At 36.7% G+C, this 24,824-nt stretch overlaps 1 protein-coding gene across 1 annotated transcript; it reads left to right on the top strand.

Moving 5' to 3' along the window:
• The first annotated feature begins 1,191 nt into the window (after nt 1-1,191).
• On the top strand, nt 1,192-24,824 carry TTK (TTK protein kinase). The gene is made up of 22 exons (XM_057412505.1): nt 1,192-1,392; nt 3,533-3,677; nt 4,994-5,219; nt 8,403-8,509; nt 10,559-10,702; nt 10,981-11,086; nt 11,175-11,250; nt 11,334-11,425; nt 12,236-12,335; nt 12,796-12,886; nt 13,359-13,540; nt 13,665-13,801; nt 15,313-15,439; nt 16,467-16,559; nt 18,689-18,846; nt 18,934-19,085; nt 20,293-20,417; nt 20,732-20,812; nt 22,167-22,343; nt 22,987-23,077; nt 23,313-23,410; nt 24,101-24,824. Exons 2-22 carry the CDS (start codon nt 3,533-3,535, stop codon nt 24,188-24,190), a joined length of 2,598 nt encoding a protein of 865 aa, XP_057268488.1. The 5' UTR covers nt 1,192-1,392; the 3' UTR covers nt 24,191-24,824.

The following is a 24,824-nucleotide window of genomic DNA, read 5'->3' as shown; positions in this document are numbered from 1 at the left end:
CCCTGCCCATGGCAGGGGTGTTGGAACTAGATGATCTTAAGGTCCTTTCCAACCCTAGCTATTCTGGCTCATGTTAAGTTTCTAATCAGACCATAGGAGCAGATCTAAACAAATATTTAAGCTAACAGTGTAGCCACAATGGTGTGGGGGTATAAGGAAAATATAGTGAATAGGCTAATATTAATGTCTTTAACTAGGTTAATCTATTCACTTGGAGAGAAAAGAGGCTGGGCAAGCTTGTGGACATCTACTTCGTTTGCTGTCCTTTACACCTCCTTGGGTAGAGATTCACAATATAGGTAGATTTCAGGGGCAGGAAGAGTGTACCTTTTTTCAGTAATAGAAAGGTATTTTTACACTTTCTCAAAGTCTGCATATGAGGGAAGACTGCATTTGGCTCCATTCTGAAACTGAACAAATATTGTAACACTGCAAATCCAGTATTTCAAGACTGGATGTTATTATCTTTATTTATTATCAATTAATATTCTTGGGTGTCACCCAGCATGGACTTCTATGGCTAATCTGTAATGCTGCTTTGTTTAAAACAGACTGCTAATTAGTCTTTGTCCCTTGGCTCCATTTTTAGTGGGTCTGTGTGGAGGGGTGGGGGTTGAAGTTACTTAAACTACTACACTTTCTTAGAGGTAGTTCTGTATCTTCCTGATGTTCTCCCTGATCCTTGATTCCTTGCCCCCAACCTCCTTTCCTGTACTGGTTTCTAGATCTTGAGTGTGCTGCCATGGAGCTATTGCACTTGAAGCTCAGTTCCTATTGAGTGCATATACAGTGGCATGTTGCTGGTTTAGGTCTTTGCTGTCTTGTCAGATTTTGAATGCACTTTACACAGATGATTCACAGCAAATGCTTTTCTAAAAGTAAGGATGCAGCAGATTAAGTCAAAATAAGACTGAATACTTGCTTACAGTTAAACTTTGGCATGAGTAGAGATGTTAGTTGCAAATCATGCCAATACACAGCTGAATATGCGTTTAGTGTATTGTTTATCTGAGCCTCATAATAAGCAGACACACTTGGAAGTGCTTGCACTCAGTGTAAAAATTATCTTTAAGCTTTTTTGTTCTGTTTTTATTACTGACAAGGAATAGTTTTAATGATAATTATATTTCTGGGATTTCATGAAGTTTAGGCAAGCTTTCAGGCTTTACTGAGATTCACTTACTTTTCAGTGTCTAACCAGTCCATTTCTTATACAGATGAACTTCAGGATGGAGAGCTACATTTCTTGCCTTTGCTGGATTCTTGGGATCATCTGACATAGTCTGACCTGCATTCACCTTACCTTTTTGACAAGGCATATCCATTCTTCAGGAGAGTTTTTTCCGTATAGTACACATTGAACCTTGAATAGTTAAGCAGCACACCAGAAATGTAAGTCTGATGCATACTGATAAAAGTTAAGATCAAATTTATGCAGAAAATGTTGCAGGGTGGTTTTGTTTGGTTGTTTTTTTGTTTGGTTGTTTGTTTTTTTTTGCCTACTATGTTTGACAAGCTATCATTTGGAAAAAGAATAATGAACTTTTTACATTGGTGAGGAAAATATAAATATTGTGTTTAAAAAAAAATAAAATACCACTGGGAACTCTTAGTAATTACAGCTGTAATGAGAGATCACAGTATCACTAAACATGAGGTAAATTTCTCTTGATAGTCTTGGTGCTTCAAGTTCTGGAGAAGCTGACTTTTAAGTCTCAGCTCAGTGAAGCATAAGTTGTATTTCAGATAGTACTGATTTAGCATGCTGTTTCTAGCTTTCATATTGGTGGGTTTTTTTTTTGTCTGTGTAGGGCTTGCTTACAGCTGTATTTGGGGGATGTTTGCTTCTGCATGTCTTAGACCACTGAAAATATTTCATTTTGTGAAGGAAGGAAGGAACCATTTCCATAACTTAATGCATTTTTTGCTTTTCTGCAAAGATATTTACAGTCATGTCTTCAACATCTCGCCAGGCTCCAGTCGCTGTTAAAGTGCTCCTAAGACCGTTTAGTAGTGGTAATACTAATGGTGCATTTGGCAGACTACACAAAAGCCACCATGTTTTGAACCTACTAAAGCAGCAGTTCTAGACAAGATCAGACTTAATGTTCTTGATGGCAGTTTCTAGTACTAGTTCTAGGACGAACATGAAATATTCTTGCTCCTGCTGTATAAAAGCAAGTTCTGTAAAGATGACAGTCTTTCTGGTTTATGGTCTCTGCTTGGGGAAAGCTAGGAGTCTGCTCCATTTTAAAGAAATGTAAACTTGAGATGGCTAATGCTCTAAACTTATTGTGAGACTTACTGGAAGTGGTGCCAACTTTATTTTTTAGATAGTGGAATTAGAGATGGAGGAACTTTTTTATCCCACTCAATTACATTGCTATCAATCATTCATCTAAATCAGATCTAATCTTTCTGGGCCTTCCATCAACTTTTCATTGAGTTGTTATACCTGAGTACAAAAGGAACAAAGAACAACAATTTACTGTAAAAATAAACTTGATTTTTTTTGAACCTGTTTGATCTGTACAGAGTTACCTTCCCTGTTTCTGGGTTCAGCTTCACGTAATTGGGAAGCCAATTACCCTGGATATGTACTTAATTCACCACAGTTTTTAATATTAGAATTCCCTTGTTCATTAGATGTATGGGACATTGATTAACATGGAAAAAGCTGTGATTAGTGTCTTTTATGAAAATGCGAAAGACTTTCTGTGTAGGCAGAAAAAGATACACGATATAAAAATTTGTTTGCTTTTGGTCTGCAGATTTGGCCACATCACGTGGGATGTAGCTATATTTCTATAATAGATTGCCAGATGTGTATATGCAGTAAGGAATACGTAAAGAATTGTGTTAATGTGTTTTAGTATATTAATAGATTATTGTGATGGGAAGGGGATGTGAGCTGGAAAGGTGAAAGTATCAAATGTGAGAAAAATGACATTTTTTCCTCTCAGGTGCTTGGCTGTGCTGCATTTGTTGATATTGCCAAGTGTGTGTGTTTTCACAAGCTCTATTGGGTAAAAATCTTTAAGCTTGATGTTTATGCCCAGCAGGCATTTTACTGTACCAGTGGCTTTCAGCATTTATTCACTGGTGGAGCTTTTAAGTTTTCTAACAAAGTGCTGGGTAATTATCATTTCAGTATAGTTTTATTTGTTGTGTCTTTGCTAGTCTGCGTTAATCGGAAAAGTTAAACCCTCATATTCAACAGATCAGTCTTGAATACCACTGTGCTATGATGTATTGAGACTCAATTGCAAACTTAGATTTAAATTGCCATCTTAATAAATTATTGCAAGCACATCACAATAGCATTTAATAGCTCATTTACGTTGGCTTCTGTGGAGACATTTACTTGTATAACTACATTGACAAAGCCTTAATAGAATATTTGTTGCATAATGTGATTGATTCTCAAGCTGCAAAATGAGAGGCTTTCCCATGATAATTCCAGTTAAGGTAAGCTATAACAGGATTCTTCAGTAACTTCATGTTTTGTTTTTTTTTTAACTTTATGCCACAGATGGAGGAGGGGGACCTAAGTGAAAGAGGATTGCCACAAATTGCTTCAATCATGAGTAGAGTTAGAGACTTGAAAAGCAAATACAGAAATGAAGATAATATCACAGATGAGCTTAACTGTACTAAAATCTCAGCTGACACAACAGGTATGTGTGTTTTGTTACTCTGTTGTCACTTACGCAACGCATATTGGAATCATGGAATAGTTAGAGTTGGAAAGGACCTTAAGATCATCTAGTTCCAACACCCCTGCCATGGGCAGGGACACCTTGCGCTAAACCATGCCACCCAAGGCTCTGTCCAGCCTGGTCTTGAACACTGCCAGGGATGGAGCATTCACAGCTTCCCTGGGCAACCTGTTCCTGTGCCTCACCATCCTCACACTAAAGAACTTCTTCCCTATATCCAGTCTAAACTTCCCCTGTTTAAGTTTTAACCTGTTACCCCTTGTCCTATCACTACAGTCCCTAATGAAGAGTCCCTCCCCAGCATCCCTATAGCCCCCCTTCAGATACTGGAAGGCTGCTATGAGGTCTCCACTCAGCCTTCTTTTCTCCAGGCTGAACAGCCTCCTCAGCATATCTTCATACGGGAGGTGCTCCAGTCCCCTGATCATCCTCGTGGCCCTCCTCTGGACTTGTTCCAACAGTTCACTTGTCCCTTTTATGTTGAGGACACCAGAACTGCACACAGTACTCCAGGTGAGGTCTCAGGAGAGCAGAGTAGAGGGGCAGGATCACCTCCTTTGACCTGCTGGTCACGCTTCTTTTGATGCAGCCCAGGATACAGTTGGCTTTCTGGGCTGCAAGCACACACTGAAGCCGGCTCATGTTCATTTTCTCATCAACCAACACCCCCAAGTCCTTCTCTGCAGGGCTGCTCTGAATCTCTTCTCCGCCCAACCTGTAGCTGTGCCTGGGATTGCTCTGACCCAGGTGTAGGACATTGCACTTGGCATGGTTAAACTCAGCCCACCTCCCAAGTGTGTCAAGGTCCCTCTGGATGGCATTCCTTCCTTCCAGTGTATCAACCGAACCACGCAGCTTGGTGTCATCGGCAAACTTGCTGAGGGCGCGCTCAATCCCACTGTCTATGTCACCGACAAGGATGTTGAAAAAGACCAGTCCCAACACTGATCCCTGAGGGACATCTCTTGTTAGTGGTCTCCAGCTGGACATTGAGCCATTGAACACAGCTCTGTGTGTGTGGCTTTATCCACTGAGTGGTCCATAAATCTTAGCCTAGACTGAGTGAAAGAACCGTTAACCAAAATACTTTAAGGTTTAGCATTTCTTCAATATGAATGATCACACAATACATTTCATCTCCCCTTGTTTCTTTAACTGTAGTGCTCTAATATTTAAAGTCACTACTCATCTTGAATGAAAGCATATAAAAAGTGTTTTCCTCTGTTAATAGTTACTGGAGTTTTAATCCATCTCCTTTGTCGTTTTTCTGTCAGATAACTCGGGAACTGTTAATCAGATAATGATGACGACAAATAATCCGGAAGATTGGCTGTGTTTTTTGCTTAGGCTAGAGAAAAAGGGTATTCCTCAGAAGGATGTTAGCCTCCTAAATAGACTCATTGGTCGCTACAGTCAAGCTGTGACTGCATTACCTGCAGAAAAGTACAGTCAAAATGAGAGCTATGCTCGCATCCTTGTGAGATTTGCCGAGTTGAAAGCGTAAGTATGAATGTTCAATTTGAGAACTCATTATTAAGAATTCTGTATTTTATTAGAAGCTGATAAAAATGGCTTGTTCTCATTAGTGATTTGTGCAACAAAGTATTTTATGTGGATGTTTTCATATTGGCTTCTTCAAACTCTTGACTGGTTTTGACTCATCGCTTATCTGTCATCTCCAGAATACTTGCATTTTTTAATATATGCTCATAAACATAATTGTTCAGAGTTATTTGATTTAGAGACACTAACACTCCTTTGGGGGGTTCTGTGTGTGAGGTATATAGAGAAATAGTATGAGACTTTTTTTCAGCTTTATACTTGAGCTCAAAAAAAAACTGTGTTGATAAAATCTGATATAACTTTTGGTAACTATAATCTGTGTATTAAACTGTGTATGTGGTAAGTTAGCATTAGTTTCCCTGTGGTGTTCTATGTGATTTGTGTGTGAGGCAGAATACTTGCTATTATCTAATCCATCTAGTCAGACCTTAGTGGTCTTATGCATATCTTGTCTGCTTTATCCCTTACCTAAGACTAATCCTAGCTACGCTAAACTAGCTGCCTTAGGGTAGGAAGAATGTCTTGGAACATCATTGAGTAATTCCACACTTATAAAATTAGTTTTGGTTGTGGTCATTTATTGCTTTATTCAGTCCAAGTTTGAACAGTGTGGGTTGTTCAGACATTTTCCGACATAATTTTGGACAGGGTTATAACTTGATTCTTTGGTAAGCAGTTCTTTCGTCACTTGAAATATTACAGCAAGTATTTTGATGAAGAGCTGTGTTTTAACTTGCAGCAATCCTTAAAAATTATGGTTGAGCAGGTGATCTTCCAGTGAATATAGCTAGTCTTTCTCACATGTATAACTCCAGAACATGAAATGGTTTTTGACTGATCAAGTCTAAAAAAGAACAGCAGTGTTGCATGTCTGTAGCTTTTGGAGATTAATGTTATTCAGTGAGTAGTTAGTTGGATCTTCCGTGTTTGGCATGTTTACTTATTACTTGTAACTTCCTTGGTGTTTGGTTTTTCCCTGGTGTTTCATACTTGCCTTCTCTGTGCCTGTTTGTCTAGTACTATCTATTTTGTCTCTGCTCAATTTTAGTTTCTGTTAAAGTCCTCTCATCTCATGACTCCTTAGAGTGCTTCCAATATTTTTTTTTTAAGCTATTGCAAGTGGAGTAACGCTTTGATACATAGGTGCTCTCATGATACTCCCTTTGGTGGGAAAAGTGCTTTTCATTAGACTTGTTTGTTCTGTGAAATATTTCACTGAACAGAAAAAACAAGTCAGTGTCAAGATCTTCAGAAGCAGTGACAATGGCTTGAGATTTTAGCATCTATTGGCATCAGCACTTTTCTTCTGATCAAAGCTGGACTATTCCATTGTTCGCATTGGACCTATACCGTTCTGGTATCTTCTCTAGCTGCAGTCTGATTATGCCAAAACCTCTTGACCTAGTATGATACTGAGTTTGTTTAAAGAATCATTAAATGTACGTGAACAGGCAGCTGCATCTGTGTTTATCTGTATTGCACATTAACCATGCCAGGCCTGTTTTCATGCAATGCTTCTGGCTGTAGCACAGTGCCACCAAGTGTGTGGCACTTGATGCCTGTTGCTAACATTTAGGTCTTGTGTACATATTCTTATCCAAGTTATTGCTGCTATATACAGGAACTTGATTTTTTAACCTGCTTTTTGAAAGTGAATGTAATTAATGTTACAGCTTAATTTCTGTTACTCTGACTTGGCTGCAGATGAATTATTCTGTGCCTGTCCAATTGGTTTGGATGATCAGAGCTTACTGGAGTTCAGTAACATGCCTAAACTGAGGCTTTTGTTGTTCTTAATTCCAGAGAATTCTACTGGAAACACATTCTCTTTAGCCTTGTATTGTATTTGTCTTGTATTTTTTTTTAAGCTATTGTATAAATTTTTTGCTGTCCCCACTTCTATGTGTTGCCTTTGCCTGTTGAACCAGGGTGGAATTCTGGAAGAAATTAATTTATTTCTTGGTTGTGGATTTTACTAATAAGTGTTTTTTTTTCTTTGTATTAAAAGGGGGAAGGGAGTCCAATGAAACATGACGTTAATCTGTTATTTCATAATGATATGGATCCAGGCCTTTTGTATCTTGGCTAGTATTTACTTAAGCTGCAGATCCTCTAGAATATTTAAATGTTGTACTGTGATGCAAGCATCTCAGTTGTCCTCCTGTGCCAGCTATAGCTGAATGCAAAACTAGAGTTAAAGTTTAGTAAAACTGTTAAATATGAAGTATCTTGTCTGGATTTTGTGGCACAATCTGTTTTTGAAGTATACCATGTCTGCTACTGCTGCTTCTGGTGTGTCTGCAGAAAACAGGCTCAAATTCACCTTTGCTAACAAATTTTAATAAGACTGTTACCTAAGAGTATGACAAAAAAGGGTGTGAATTCTGTACATCTTCGAAGGAGTTAGTGTTCCCATGGAACTCTATCAAGGATTAGGTGTTGGGTGAATGCCCATGTACTAGTTTTCTATAGGTATGGTAGTACAGATGTACCAACAAACACCTTCCTTCAGTGACCTACATCTCTGCTAAGGGAATCTGACAGTTTGGGTGCAGCTGAAGAAGCTCTTTGCAATGTAGAAAAGTTTGTAACTGTTCGCAAAATTTTGGAGTTCAGTATTGATTTATTATAATGGGTTGGAAACCGTGTCCATATTGCTGCAGGATATAACTAAGTGTATATAATGTTTCTTCTGACTGGTGAGATACACTTTTCCACACTTCCTGTATCTAAAGTAATCTCCTCCCTGTTCTTCTGTCTTGCAACCTCCTTAGTATAGGAGTGGATACATCTAGAATAACAGAGTTTTTGCTCTGGATAGTGTCGGCATGTAACCTGGAAGGGCTACAGGTGGGTGTTCTGAAGAAAAATATCTATGTTTTGCAAACGAAGTTGTGACACTTAATCTTCCGGTTGAGCACATTCTGGGTTTGGAAAAGTATCTTTCAGAGATTAATTTAAGACTCCTTGCTTATTTGTACTTTACTGATGACTCTAAGGAAAAGGAAAACTTCAGTTATAGATGGATTGCTTTTCTGGAATTACCTAAAACCATCACCTAGCATGTAGAACTTCATCCTTCTTACTCAGGCTCTCCACCTTCATGTGCTGTCTTTACAGTCTTCAAGATCCAGAGGAGGCACGGGACCAATTTCATCTGGCCAAACTGAACTGCAAGAAATTTGCTTTTGTGCATGTGGCTTTTGCACAGTTTGAGCTGTCACAAGGTACGTAGATAAACTTGTTTGGTGTTCTGGGTTTTCTTGTTTTAAACTTCTGCACTGTTAAATAGTTTGCAAAGAAACTGGTTTTGAATCAGAAAAGAAAAATCTGCATTTTCTTTTTTGATTGAAGTTTAGCAGGAATATGTTTTTAAGCCCAGTTCTTGGTAGTGTTTTCTTTTTTTCTTTTTAGAGATAAGATGAAAATTAGTGATTTCTTTTTCATCTTTGATCTCATGGTGGAAGTTATGTGTAAGGCTCTTGCTGCGTTTGAAAAATGATGCTCAAATTTGGATGGTAATTTTCCTTTATATACTTTCCACTTGCTTGTGGAAGAAATTGTCTCATTCCAAAGAATCTTCTAACTGGAGATGTGTTGGGTCTATGTTGTTGTGGGTTTTTTGTGGTATTTTTTTTTATTTGCTTGTTTGTTTGTTTTTATTTGTTATTTTTTTTTGTAATTAAACCAAAATGTGCTGTAATTTGGTCCAGTTAAATTTTTCCCTCTGCTACTCAGGTAGCAATTGGATTTCGATTGATTCTTCTGTTTCCTATTCCATTGTTGAACATTCATGCTGGGACAGTGGACATGGTTCATATCTTCTTTGCTTCATAAATGTTGTGGACTGACTTTGACGGTGTCATTCCTGCCCTGTTCCAGCTGGGGGGCAGTTTGTCAGGATGTAAAATAGAATGATAAGTCTTTGCTGTATAGTGCCATACAATGTTTTAGGCCAGCCATTCTAATATGAGAGTGATGTGTCTCATATAAGATTCTGGTTTCCTACTTTTTTTCTGTTTGTCTTGTTCCTTGGTATACTGGATCTGGTTTGGGTGGGATTAATTTTCTTATATGATGCTGTGTTTTAGACCTGTGACTACAACAGTGTTGATAACACACCAGTGTTTTAACTGTTGCTGAACAGTGCTTGCACGGTGTCAAGGATTTCTGTTTCTTGCTTGGCCTCTTCTCTTCTTGAAGGCTGGGCATCGGCAAGAGGCTGGCAGGGGATGCAGCTGGGACAAAAGGGGTATTTCATACCATATAGCATCATGCTTAGCAATAAAAAACTGCTAGGGTATAGCCTTTCCTCAGCAGCAGATGTTTGGAGACTCGCTGGACATTGGCCTGTTGGTAGGAGGTGATAAATGATCAGTTTTGTACCACTTGTTCTTTTCTTCCTTTTTCCGTGTCTTATTAAACTTTGAGGTTTTTTTCCTTTGCTCTTCCAGTTCCCTAGCTAGACTATTCTAGATTGAGTTATGTTCTAATATATCTAGAACAATAGGTCTTCAATACTTTGCTTCATTAGTCTGCAAAGCTCACCTGGGCTTATATCACTTCTGTCCTATTGTGTGTAGGGGATGTGGCTGTGGTCCTTGGTAGCAGGGTTGTGCTACCTACCCACAGGATCATATTTTTGTGTGTTGTCTTAGTCTTCCTTCCGTGGGTGATTTGAGCAGTGATCTGTTTCACTCTGTTTATCTCCTTCCTTTAATAGCTTGCTGTATCCAGAAAGATAAGCATGTTCCCTTTTAGAAGCTGTTTTCTTCTTTGAAAGAAGCAGCCTTGATGGGTATATTTTGAGGTTTTTGTGTTTTTTCTTCATGTTTTTTTGTCAGTATCATGCAAGTTGTTATATACTGTCTGAGAAATTATCCCCCAAATTAACTATGATAAATAATTAAAGGAGATTAAACTTCTGTTTAATCTGTAGTCTGTTCTACACTATGTGAATACATCTATGTACTATATGTACTATATATGCATCATATACTATGTTCTACACTATGTGAATACATCTGACTCAATATTGTGTTGTTTACTTCTGTTTTTTTATAGGTAAACTCACTACCAATGGAAAATAGACTTTTGGTCCAGTACTTTTTTTAAACTGTATTTTAGGATACTTTTTTGATGTTCAAAGTGTCTTATGAATCAGAGCCATTTTATTAAAATCAATAACTAGATGCTCATTTGTCTTTTCAGGCTTTTCATTACAGACTTTAATCTGTTTTTATTTCCTTGATTTGTAACTGTTTTTTACCGCTTAGGAAATGCGAAGAAGTGTAAGCAGCTCCTTCAGAAAGCTGTAGAGTGCTCTGCTGTTCCACTAGAAATGTTGGAAACTGCTCTGCAGAACTTTGATTCACAAAAAAAGCAGTTGCTTTCAGATGAGGAGAAAGAGAACATAGCAGGTAATTGCAGTTACTGAAGATGTTGGTTGAGTTTATGCATGTTTTAATTCTGGATTGGAAAAAGTCTAATGTTTATCTGTTTTAGATAATTCATAATCGGCTATTGTCTAATAAGCAGATATATTTATCTCTCTTGATCTTACTCCTTCAGTGCTTGGTTCCATTTTCAATGCAATAGCCTGTAGCTTGTAAGAGCTGTAGGATTTTTTTGTTTTTTTCTCTTGAAATAAATACAATCTGCAGTATTATCTGAATAATCGTAACTAATTTACCTATAGTATCAAGCACACAGGAGTCTGGACTTCAGAGCATATTTGGAAATCACAGAAGCATAAAAAGGAACGATTGTGGTGAAAATTCTACTGTTACCAGACTTTTGCTTGGGTAATGGCTTGATTTCTTAACTTTAATTTCTCAAAACATCATTTAAACCAAAACTAAACAATGTTGTGTTCTTTTTTCTTGCTTTCAGGGAGGAAAAATCACAGGAGCTTGATGCTGTAGTTAATTACCAGAATCCATTAAGACCACTAAACAAATCTAACCAGGTAAAACATGTAACACTTTGTTTCAAAATCTTAAACTTACCAACTTCTGCTTTACACAATTGATAACTTTCAATTCCTCCTAGATCTGCCCCTTTGGGAGGGTTCCTGTTAAACTAGTAACTGATGATGATGTGGCGAAGACAGATATACCACTTACAGCTAGTGTTATGAAGAGGTATGGTTGCTGGGTTAACTACAGCACAAAGCACTGTAATACTCATTTTCAACAGTGTTTTTATTGGACAGTGGGAATGTAAGATGTTAATGTTAAAATTGATCTAAATATTAACAACAAGGTCTTGTAATGTCAAAAAATGTTTAAATGCTCATTTTTAGCATAATTGCATGATAATGATTATATTAAGAAAGTGGTTGTACTTGTTTAATTGTGAAGTAACTGTTCAGCGCGGAAGAATCTACCAATTAAATTAGCACTCTGCTACATGTTACCTGACTGTAACAGAGCCTGAAAGTAAACAGGAGAGCTTTTTTCCCCCCAGTCAAGCCTGTTATGCTGACTTTCTTCCTCTCTTAATGCTGTGTGATTAAATTCATGCTGAAATAGGAACTCGTGGGAGAAACATCTAGCTAAAGGGTAAAACCCACAGACTCAAACTCTCAGAAGGTAACTAAAGCATGATATTCTGAATCTCTGAAAGTAGTTTATTAAGGTATTTTGCATAATAATATTCTTCTGTCAGGATATAAAAATACCACACTATTGGGGTTTAGGATCCTAGCCCATAGCTTATTGCTGTTTTCTATGGAAGACAACCAAGCCTGTTACTTCCTAGAATGATGTTGGCAGTGCTACGAGGGTTTTTTTTGTTTTCTCACTTGGCTGTCAGAGTAGATTTGCCTTTCTGTATATCTGAAATTTGTAGCCAAAAGTCTTTGTACAACTGCCTTTTTAATCTGGTTCACAAAAGGTAATCACTACATTATATGTTGGCATGCAATGTAATTAACAATGGTGTTTCAACAGGCAAATATCAGGCTCCAGGCTTACAGCCTTCATTGCACCTTTTCCACTATCAGAACCAAAATCCAGTGGGAGTGATTCATATGACCTGAGAGACTTGCAGGTAACTGGAATCTTATTTTAAAACAGGTATAAGGAAATCCACCTGACTGTCCTATGGTATTGGAAAATAACACTACTTTTTTTTTTCTTCCCAATTCAAGTGAAAATTGTACCTTATTTCTATTGTTAAGTAATCCGTTGTGAATAGAAATGTTGTAGCTTTTATGGTTGAAAACTGTTATGCATAATAAAGTCAAGAATAGAAAGCACTTAGTTCTTTATTATAGAAACTTTATGGTGGAATTTCAGAATGTTGATGGATTTAAAAATACTATCAGTAATACTTGTTTGTTTATCCTGAACTGTTTTCTGAAGTGTATTTGCTTTGTGATCCATCAGTCCTTAATTACCACAAGGAAATGCCTTTCGGACACTGTGCTTAAGGTCACCTTTGATTAGTTTTAGATGCTTTTTGTTTTCTTTAGTCCTCAAACAAACAGAAAAAATCTTTACATTTGCAGATGTTGGATGAGAGCAGCTCAGAAACAGCTACCAATTCAACTGTAACTCTCAAAGCCAAAAATGGTACAAATCTTGCAGTGAACAAAGAAGGTAACTATTAATATGTGATGTTCTTGTAGTTCTTATAGGTTGTCCATATTTTCAGAAAACAGACTTAAAATTGGAAGTATTGCGATAAGCCTATCATCAGCGCTTTACAAACCTGGGTCGTGTCCCCAGGATGTTGTAGTGCAAATTATGAATATAATCTTGGTTCTGTGTGTTGAAGGTAATAATTGAGTCTCTGTTACAGTTACAGTAGTATCCTAAGATTTTTCTACTAGTATCCTAAAATTTTCCTAAGTTGCCATGTTACTACACTGAACTGAATGTGAATCCTGAAGATCACATTAATGCCTTTTAATGCATGATTCCAGTAAGTCAATGGTGTTTGTTTATTCTGACTTGAAAAATGAGGTAAAAGTCTTCTAGAGACTGTGTGAGAAATCTGCCAGAAACTTTCAAGTACTAAATGTCAAGTCTTTTTAATAATCTGATTTTTTTTTTTTCCTTCTTCCTTCAGAAAATGAAGTCCAGCATCAGGAGTCGAAGATACCAGAGCTAAGGAGTCTGGAAAGTCAACAGCAGCAATCTAGTTCTGGTGAAAGCTATAGAAAGCAGTTGGATCAGATTAGATTAAACTGTGTTAACAGCAGAAAAAAATGGTCAAGTCAAGAAGTGACACAGACAAGCTGCTATAGAGAGGTAAATTAACAGGAATATGTAGTGGTTTTCTGGCTGCAGTAGCCTTCACCTGTTGAAAAAATGATTTCTTTGTTCCGAGTTGTGCCTTCTTGTGTAGAATAATATCATGCTTTGCCCACTGTAGGGAAAACAGTCAAGCCTTGAACAATCTGGTCATCCCGTTTCAAAAGGATTATCACCGCCAGATGCTGTTACAAAGAAAGGTGATCTGTTACATGTCTGTGGAACACCAAGCACCAGATACAGGGATTATATGGACTGGTAAGCTACTTCTTTGAGCTACACACTCATGAATGGTAGTCAGTCTCTGGCAAGACTTTAGCAGTTTTTATAACAGAATTTAAGTTTCTCTTTAGATAGCAGATGGTTTCTGAGTGTTTCCAGTACTCGATATCAAATGCCTGACTTAAAATTCAGATTGCATTTAGGGAACTTTGCCTTGCCTGTCAGCTTTTCAGCATTTGAAAATATACCATCAAATTATTAAATCCTTATTAGAACATTTACCTCTTTAATACCTGCTATGTGACCCTGTCTTTTGGATGCCTTGTTTTCTTGAGGTTGACAGGCTTTTTAGATTGATAACTGCATATCAGTCTAGTTCCCACAATGCAAGTGTTTGTGGGCTTAAAAAAACAAGCATAAGGAGTCTAGGTGCTTGTGGAATTGAGCACTCAAGTTAGGAAATGCTAGCATTTATTTATCTATGTAATCAGAAATAGGGCATAAACCCCTGTGTGTGCATTGATGAATCCTCCTAATTATATGATCAGTTACTATTTTGATAAGTCTCTGGGATGAATCACATAGGTGAAGTGGCAATGAGTAACCGCTGTTCCTGTGGATATGACCTCTGTAGCTGTGGAATTTAAAATATAGTGAATAAAGTACATCATCTCATAGTGGAACTTGATAAAATCAGTCCTTGAACAGGTTCTGTTCTTGCTTCTTTCAAACTTCTGGTAATACATTTTTTTTTTAATTAAGCTATCATTACACACAGTATATACAGCCCATAGTTAATATGCACAATTGTTGAGTGCTTTTGTGTTCAGTGAGAACATTGCTTTTGACTTTTTTTCCAAAGTTCATCATTTTATTATCTACAAAAAAAGTCCTAGGCATATGAATTATTTTCCAGTTCTGCTCTTATCATCACTTTATGTACATACTGTAGGGGTGGGGAAAAGTGTATTTGGTAACATAATGTACAGTAAATACACCAAGGGTACAAATTAAAAAAAATTCAAGGATTTCTTGCAGTCTAATTTTTTTAAATACATGATGTTTCTGCTTATATACAGCATAGCTGCAGCTCTCAAAATATCCTCTCATGATTGCCTCAAAGTTGTTTGTCTCAATATGCTCACTTAAAATTCTTCTTCATTTAAAAAGGTTTTGAGGAAAGAACAGTAAGCTGGAGAAAACTAACTGTGGTGCAAACTGTCTTACGGTCTTCTAGTTATATGGTGCTTTCACTTTCCAGTTTGTGGGGAATATCCCTATATCCACCTGGTATCTGGATATAGGGATTTAATTAGTGACTATGTTAAGAAAAAATTCCCAAGTATGTTATAGTTGAAGTGTACTTCTAAAGGCCTTCTAAGTGAAGAAGTTGAAGTGGTCTTAATGCTGATTATTGAATGTAGCAGAGGCTTAGATTTTTGCTAGTCAAATAGGGTTTAACTTTTAAGGAGCACTGTAGCCTTAAATTTTCTTAGAAAAACGTAAAAATACAACTAAATGCACACATTGTTCACAATTTCTTTTAGTTTCAGAACGCCAGTTGTAAAGAACAACTTTCTACCAGGATGTCAAATTTCTACTCCCTACAGCCAGCTCCCATATTTCCTATCACACACTCCAGCAACTCCATTTCAAAACCAAGTTGGTTTGCAGGTAACAGTTTTAGGCTGTTTTCTGCCATTTTTCAGTATGTGTTTTTGTTGGAGACTTTTATAGGTTAAATGTATGAATGCATTTTTTTATCTAAAGTACTGTTCATTTTTTTCTGGGGGAAAAACTGAAATACTCTGCTTATTCTCAAGATAACTGTTTCTTCATATATTCTTCATATGTATTCTGAGTTTAGGTTAAAATAGGTAGCTCTTGAAAAATCAGTTGTGTTAAAATTCTGAAGTCTTTATGTCTGAAATTTTGTCTGTTTCATTAAATAAGATATGAGAAGGCTGAGAAGTAGAGTGGCTATTTTTGTTCTGTTATGCTTTTATAGTGGTACTACCCCCTGCAGTGGAGTATCTATAAAGAGAAACAGCCTGTGTTTAAAAACCATGAGTCTGAGGGAGGTAAACAATGAAGAAGGAACATAACTCTTCATTTTAATGCATTTGTAGTGGCCTGAGATTATGCAAAATTGGTTACCTTAGATGGGTTGTACGTTCAGGTAGACAGAATCGGGGATAGGTTTAATTTATTTAAAGTTTGTGGCTGTTCTACAGCTTGGTGTAGCAGGTGTGGGCAATACAGCCTATTTCAGTTTCACAGCAGTGAAGTTTACTAGTTAGTAGCTAACTTCAAATAAAATAGTAGGTGCAGTACAGCTCTAAATATGCTGAGATTGAAAGTCTCTTAAATAATCTAGGTATGATAGTTTCCAACACCTCCTGTAAAGAGGGAGGTGTCTCTAATAAACTGAGAAGTCTTCTTAAAGAAGACCCTTTTCTTGACTTCCAGTATGAAAAGCATTGGTATCTTTTTATAAGGTCAATGTTAGATGCCAAGTGATGATCGTTATACGAATACTTTAAGCTATGATGATATTTAGCTTTCAGTTAGAGTTTAGCTTTATACACTTTATCTTGCTCAGAAAGACCAAGTCAACTTACTAACTTAAAAAGTAGTTTTACCAAGTCCTGCTGCATGTATATCAATAGTTATTTTCTTACTTCTTTCTGTATTTATATAGGTTCCAGCTTCTGTACCTTCACATGAATGTCTTGCCATCAAAGGAAAAGTTTATACAATATTAAAGCAAATAGGTAGTGGAGGCTCAAGTAAGGTAAGATGATTTTCTGTCCTTTTACAATCTCTCATACACTTACATAGTAGTAGTTGTATTGTAAGCATACATGTTGAAGTCATCTAAAGACTGCCTAGTGCTAACAAGTACAAAGTGTTTTATCCAGAGAACCTAGGCTTTTTTTCAATTCTGTGCTTAGACTTTATCCCTCATGGATGCAGAAGAAACATAGCACAAAGATTAGATTTGGTACAATGCAGTATTATGTGAGTCTTCAGATAGCCTGCAATAATAACTGAATTAATGTATTATTTTGAAAACTATTCTTCAATCATTACAGGATGTTAAGCACAGTACTGCTCACTTTAGTGGAGAAATAAAGTAAATCCAGGGAGTAGATAAAGGGGGTGGTATTGAAGTAAAGGATGAACAGTTAACAAAACCCTGAACAGATGTGGTCAGAACACTGAATGGAAGCTACAGATCTGGGGAAAAAGTGATCACCCAACTGTCAAGAGCATTTAAAAACATTTCACTTAAATCAGTAAGAAACGGTGGGAGCCCACTTCCTTTTGCCTTCTGCATGAAGGCCTGAAGGTAGATGTGTTGAATATAATTTCTGTGGTGGAGTGAGTATTAAAATTCCTAATAAAATTGGTTTTTCTAAGATGTGCTGCATTATTACTGTACATCTTAATTTGAGATGTTGTTGTTTAGGGTGATGTGATTACATGTTGGGAAATACATGATTTGTAAGGTTGATTTTCCTGGTTTGGACAGACCATCCCATGTTACTTCTGTAATTTGTGTGAGAAGTGGAGTTTAAGTGTGACTGAAGTGGTGAGTTGCTTTTTGTAAAGAAATTTGAGGCCATAGGAGCTTGTGTAACAGTTTTGGCAAAATCTCTTGTTCAGAAGAGAGAACTGTAACAAAAAACCAACACAGTTTTATGTTACTTAAATTTCTCTTCTGCCTCCCACACTTCTGCTTCACCTATTGCTTCTGTCTGTGAAGACTGTATTACTAACCACATGCACAGCCTAAGGATTTCTGTAAGGGAAATTTGCCGCATGCATTGATTAATCCTCACTAACAGCCTATGTAGTGCTTAATCTGCAGTACATGGAAAAATCCAGCTGCCTTCTGTTCATCCTCTAAGTGGGTGACCCTATCACTGAAGGATATAAAATCGGCTAAAAGGACTTGCCCCTTGTCAACCCATGTTGACTGTGCCTGATGATTGCATTGTCTTAAAAGCCTTTCAAGAGTACTCAGTATGATCTTTGTAATTTTGCAAAGAACTGAATTTAGGCTAACAGGTGTGTGGTTTCCTGTTTCTTCCCTTGTGCCCTTCTTGTAAATTGGAGTAACATGGGCTCCAGTCAGCGGAGACCTCTGGGAAGAAAAGCTTCCTATGTTGGCAGCGTACAGTTGTAGAATGAGACAGGATGCATGTCAGTTAGTCCAGTGGTCTTAAAGCAAGGCCAAAATAGAGCAGGTTGTTCATGGCCTTTTGCAGTTGAGTTTTGAGCATTGTCAAGGATGGAGATGCCACAGCCTCTGTGGATGACCTGTTCACCTGTTTGTCTACATGATAATAAAAAATTTCCTGATATCTAATTTAAGTTTTCCTTGACATTAGCAATGCCTGTTGCCTCTCATAATGCAATGGTTTAAGAGGAATCTGTCTTTTACATACGTGTCTTTTGAGTAGCTGAAGACAGCAGTAAGATTCCCTCTAGCCTTCTTGTCTTAAGACTGAACAGACTTGGTGCTCTCAGCCTCTAATGTGCTATGTGGTCTAACATCAGTCATCTTTGGTGTGATGAAATAGATGTGTGGTGGCAGGTCAAATTGTTAGCTCTGTGGGAGGTTTTATTTTGTGTTCTTTATCTTAGGAACATTTCAGACTTGTGATCAAATATGCCTAGTGTAATATAATGTGGTACCAAGATGGTTTCTGATAGAGGACTGTTTGTTGTAACTGGTGGCTTCTTTCTTAATTTTTTCCTTATGCTGCCTTGTATGAACTTCTTTGTAAATTTAGCATTGCTTCTTCCTTTTGATAAGGTAGTGTTTTCTTTGAACCTCTGGCTATGGTGAGGTAAAGTACCATAGTAAGTCAGAACTAGGATTGAATGAAGCTATTAACTGATAATGTTTTGCAGGTGTTTCAAGTACTGAATGAAAATAAGCAGCTGTTTGCTGTCAAGTATGTGAATCTAGAGGAAGCTGATCAACAGACTGTTGAGAGCTATAAGAATGAAATTGCTCATTTGAGTAAACTGCAGCAACACAGTGATAAAATCATCCGTCTTTATGGCTAGTGAGTAAACAATTTTATTAAACTTGTATCTTTTTACATAAAGAAGTTGCCTTAAATTTTACCATAAATATATTTATTTAATTTCAGTGAAATTACTGATCGTCATATCTACATGGTAATGGAGTGTGGAAATATTGATCTCAACAGCTGGCTCAAAAAGAAGAAAAAAATTGATCCATTGGAACGAAAGAGCTATTGGAAAAATATGCTGGAAGCTGTTCACACAATCCATGAATATGGTATTAAATAATTATAGGTATTTGTATAGGTTACGGCAGATGTGTTTAAATTTTGGAGGTGTCACTGCTTTAATTTTGGTGTAAACTTGGTGATCTTCAAAGATGGGTATTGTCTTATGAAAAATTTTCAGTGAGACAAGTAAATCTTGATGCAGAGGTAGACTGATTTTGCAAACTCAAAGGGATCTCAAGGTATTACCCTTGTATAATACTTTCTATTTCCTTGCAATAGTGAGAAAATAATCCTTTTTTGTATTAGACTACATTGTATGCTCTAAACACTGCTTATTCTCCATTAAACTCAAATTTCAGCCACTCGTCCTCTCCGAAAAGCTATCATTAATGTCAAAGCTTCATACACAGCTCTGTTGTCTTTACTTTGATACAGTGTATCAGCTTTTTCTCACAGTTCTTCAGGTCTTCCTTTCTTCTTTACCTGTGTAATTGAAGTGCATGCATATGTATTGTTTGGCTTGTAACATGAAGGAGAGCAGATTTAGATCCTTTTCCTACGTAAGAAAAAAAACGAAGAGACCTGCACATATAGCAGAGAACATCACCTCGTTACAGCACGAGAGCACTGGAACATTTAATAATACAGAAAGATAGCTAAAACACAGGCTACATGCTATTGTGGTGTGTCCTTGAAGCAAACAGTTGTGCAAAATATGAAGATGGATTGGTTGATTATATGGGTAATAACCAAAATTCATAATAAATCATGTAAGTAGGGTGTTTGAGAGGTCAGTCGTGTAATCCTCAGTGAATGGTACCTTTGAGATAAGGAAGTAGAAAATATCTAAGCAATGTAATTCTTTTAAGTACCTGCTTAGCTGATTATTGAAGAGAAACCTACAGGAGTTTAGAATTGCTCCAGAATGGCAGTTCAGGATGGCTGTGTACATATACAGCCTGTCCCTAACTGAGAGAAACTATGCAAGTCAAGTCTCTTGGAGTTATTTTGGGGTTCCTGCCGATCTGAATAAGTAATAATTCAAACTATAAGCTCATGCAAGTCTTAACTCCTTAAAAAGAAAGGAAACACCTGTGAAATTTGCAAAGAATAATTTGGTTTTGACCTGTTAAAACTGATCTGCACCTTGTTTGTATGCAAGTTCCCCGTAAGGGAACTGATCATTAAAAAAGCCCACAGTGGTAACTTGGACTAACAACCTGCGTTGACTTCAAACTTTTCTTTTTTATACAGGCATTATTCACAGTGATCTGAAACCAGCAAACTTTCTAATAGTTGATGGTATGTTAAAGCTGATTGACTTTGGCATTGCAAACCAAATGCAGCCAGATGTGACAAGCATCATTAAAGATTCTCAGGTGAAATACTTCTGGAAAATCAATGTACACTTCTCTGTGGTGTATATACTACTATACTACTTGCTGATTATGTTAATGTAGTAACTTCAATAAATGCTGAATGCTTATGCTGAATGGTTTTTATATGTGAATATAAATATTCATATATATGAATTTTTACATGTTTTAATCTAAAAGAATAACAATGGCCTTCAGCCTTACTGGAAACAAATGTTCAGGATGCTTTTCAGTGCTTTGGGACAAAAATCTTAACTTTTTATTGAGTTAATTTAAGTGCATTCTTTACTTGAATATTTTTACATTTTTATGCCTAGGTTGGCACAATGAATTATATGCCACCTGAAGCAATAAAAGATATGTCTTCCTGTGGAGAAAATGGGAAATCTCGATCTAAGGTAACACATGATCTTTTTTTCTCCTATTCCCTTTCTGTTAAGAAGAAAGTGATTCAGCCATGTATTTTAAGACTTAATTTTCTCTAAATCTTCCACTGAAACCAGAATAGAGAAGATCCATTATGCCACAGTGATGGGCAGAGAGTGAAGGCTAAGTTTATTCTTTTCCCTACCTAAAAACATTTTACAGACAGTGTTTAGAAAAATAAGTGCTGAATTAATCAGTAAAATTGTAAGCAAAACATAGTCGTACTTTCAAAGTCTTTTAAGTGAAAGGCAGGTTTTGGAAGAAATGTGTGCTACCTGATAAGGTCTTTTAAAAGATGATGCAATGAAGTTTAGTGTTTTAGGGGGAAACATGTATGAGTTCTGGGTATCTTATTTTTCTGTGCTACAGAGTACTGTGTCTTGTAGAATTTCTTGTAATTCACAAGGGCAATGGAATGTGAATGATGAGGAAAGTACCGAAGGAAAGCAGTTTCACATTGGAAGTCAAACTTCAGTTAAGGGGGGTACATAGTTTTATGGAAAAGTATTTTAAAAAAATCTTATGTGCATATGCACACTCAAAGAGTGACTTTTTAACAGCTAAATAGAAGTATTACTATGTAGTGAATCACAATCTTGTCTTTCTAAATACAAAATAGAATGGTTTATAGATGGATTTCTTTTGTTAAGGATGAGACTTTTTTTGCCTTTTTTACGCTTAAAAATTGCATGCCAAGTGCAGGCTTGTTCTGGAGCTTGGCTGATGTAAGCAGAAATCAACCTAACCATTATGTTCCCTGTGTGCCTCTTTCTCCACCTCCCTCTTCACAGCTCCCCCAACCTTATGTGCTTTTCTTAACGTGCTTCAGCTTCAATAGAAGAAGTGTAAAGTCCTTCTGTCACAAATAGCACAGGGGTGGTGGTTGAAATATGGATCTGAATCCATTAAACCCAGAGAAACTGAACTCTGGCTTCCCATTTCAGGGACATAGCTGAAATATCTCACAGGTTTCTGAATGCTTTTATTTGTATTTACTCATAAATCTGAAATCAGAATTCTGCTGTTAACAACTAATCATGATTTTAAGTTCAAGTAAAGTGATTTTCAAAGATGATAAAAATAGGTTTCTTGCAGAATATTAGTGAATGAAGACACATCACTCTCTTAGTAGATAATGGCATGCTGTCTTGGTAATTTTTGTGTGATAGTTACCAAGATCTGTTATGTTTAACATACAGGGTTAAGTGAAATGACTGTGTAATTGTATGATAAATTAACTGAAGGGGCAGTTCCTTAAGTAAGAACTAATCTTTTTTGTTTGGTGTTTTTTTTTTTGTTTGGTTTTACTTGTTGTTGCTATATTAGATAAGTCCCAAAAGTGATGTGTGGTCATTGGGATGCATTTTGTACTGTATGACATATGGAAGGACTCCATTCCAACGTATAACAAATCCAATGAATAAAATGCATGCTATTGTTGATCCTAGTTATGAAATAGAATTTCCAGATATTGCTGAGAAGGATCTTCAAGATGTGCTAAAGGTAACTGTCCCTTAAGATTAATTTTGTGTCAAATAATGGCAAGTTTTTTAAAGCATATTTTCATAAACTGAGTTATGCTTGAGAAACTTCTTTCATAATTAAATGCTCACTGCTACTTGTAGTGACAGGCCTTGTTCCAAAAGAATTAAGCTAGAACTGCTTCATACAGTTTCCATGGTAAAAGTTTGGCTTAACTCCCTTGGCTGAACAACATAAAGTAAATACAGTAGCTTTTGTACTGACCATCCCTTTCCCTCACCCTGCATATCTGCCTGCTTTTAAAACTTGGTTCATGCTTTTACTCAAGCCCTTATTGTGTTGCTCAGCAGATAATAAACTGAAATCCATAAAAACTTACTCCCTTAACTCTCAAATCTGTGTCTTTGTCATTTGGAATAAAAGGCTGTTGTAAGTTCTGGTCTTCACCTTTTCTAACGTTGCTTGAGTAAAACAGGATTCTAAGCTTTAGAATAAAGATAATTGCTACTGGAAGCAATTAGGTTAATTTGGGTCTTTGAGTATGAATTTTAGCAGTAAGTAGTTCTGACATGCATCTACATGGTCCTTTAGAGATACTCACTGTTAATTAGTAGGAAAACTCTTAATTTATAGGCAAAGCATCTTCCTCTTTCTTCATTTGCAGCGCTGTTTAATAAGAAACCCTAAACAAAGAATATCTGTTTCGGAGTTGCTGGTGCATCCCTACGTTCAAATTCAAAGTCATTGTCAAACAGGTACATTTATTTTCAAGTATGCTTTTATTAAATAATATTTATAATTCTGTTTAAGAAAACAAAATGCTTTACTCTTACATGCACTTACCACCTGTTGGTGTAATGGTCTATTTTGTTTGCCTGTGTGTGTTTCAGAAAAAACTTCAGTATTTTAATTTTTAAGGCTCTTACAAACTGCCCTGGTAATTTATACATAGTTGTGTACAGCTTTAGCATAACTGTAAATTAATTGCAGGTGCTCCAAATGCAAAAGGAACAACAGAGGAAATGAAACGTATCCTTGGCCAACTTGTTGGCTTGAATTCTCCCAACTCTATTTCTAGAGCTGCTAGGGTAAGTAAATTGTTTGTGTGAGACTACATGTTCATGCAAAGGTTAGGATATTTGATAGTGAAAGCTGAAGTAATACATCCACCAGAGCATTAACTACAGCTGGAAAAAAATTGCACTCGTAGTGCTTTTGTTTACAAGCATGCAGAATCTTCACACCCTTCTGAATGGGAAGGGTGGAAAGGTTGATGGTAATTTTTTTTTTTCTTTTCCACCTTCTACTGCATCTGTAATGCTTTATTTCCAAGTCCCCCACTGCTCTAGCATCTCCTCGCTAAAACAGTCCTTACTGTGCAGCCTTGCTTTTAAGCTGCCCAAAGCTCTAGTAGGTCTTCTAATTTAAGAACCATTATTATGTGGAAATGATCTAGTGTGCAGGCTTTTGGACTGCAACTGTTCTTACTTCCTGGAAGTCGCTGAATTTTTAGCACATCACTATGTGTAGATCGGTCCCTGTATATTTAGGTATTCGAGCCTCTGCTTACTGCCTGAAAGTAAAGCTTAGTAACTTTTTACCAGCTTGGTTCTTCCCACCTAAGTTGTCTTAAGGATGTATACATTTTCTGATTTTCAGAAATTCTAGTAGGGGTCTGGAATATTTCAGTACATGGTGACTTATTTAAAGTGGCAATGTTTGTTATAAAGATACAGTTTGAATGCATATGTGATACACCTGTTTTGATTAACTTTCAGACTTTATATGAACAGTGCAACAGTGGTAAAAGTCTCGATGTATCGGCATTTGCAAAACATGAGAGTCAAAAATCGTGGACCACAAAATGATGTACTACCATTCAAGATGCAACAGAGATGTCTGGTCTGTTCAGAAGATATTTTGTGCTGCTAGCTTTTAAAAGGACACTCGGCATAAAGTTTGCGTTTTTAAATGTTCTTTGTATCTTCTGGTAACACTTGCAGATCATTACAAAGAATTTGAGTGAATGCTTTTTCACTGTGGGCTGTTTCACTCTTTTCATGCCGCAGTGAAAATTACTAGTTGGTGATTATGGTCTTTGTTACTTCCAAAGCACAACAGTATTTGGAGTACAAAAACTTGTATGAGAATCTTCAAGCTGTTATCCCCCTGAAGCTAAAACAAAGAAGTTTGTAAAATGCCAACTGGTGTACATGAAAAAAAAATCCAAGTGTGTTTTGACATATCTCCTATGGTATGAATGCAGGGTATTATGCTCTTCTGTCCTTTACCAGCAAATGTCTGTTTATATGGGGTCAGTTACAATGCTGATATAAACATGTAAATGTCACCTAGTTTTTGAGGTGTTCCTGTGGTTAAATGACATGGTGGAATTGCTGTTCTGAAGCTATATGAATCAAATGGCTTTTGTTCTATTAAAACTGCTGCTAAAAATCCAGTATATTTTTCAAACTTCAGAATAATAGAACACCCATCAAGATT

This window comes from Pezoporus wallicus, unplaced genomic scaffold, assembly GCF_028554395.1.
Source record: "Pezoporus wallicus isolate ANWC-B61680 ecotype Strahan unplaced genomic scaffold, APGP_CSIRO_Pwel_v1 contig_4788, whole genome shotgun sequence".
Classification (NCBI taxonomy): domain Eukaryota; kingdom Metazoa; phylum Chordata; class Aves; order Psittaciformes; family Psittacidae; genus Pezoporus; species Pezoporus wallicus.
This window is presented reverse-complemented; position numbering and strand designations above follow the sequence as displayed.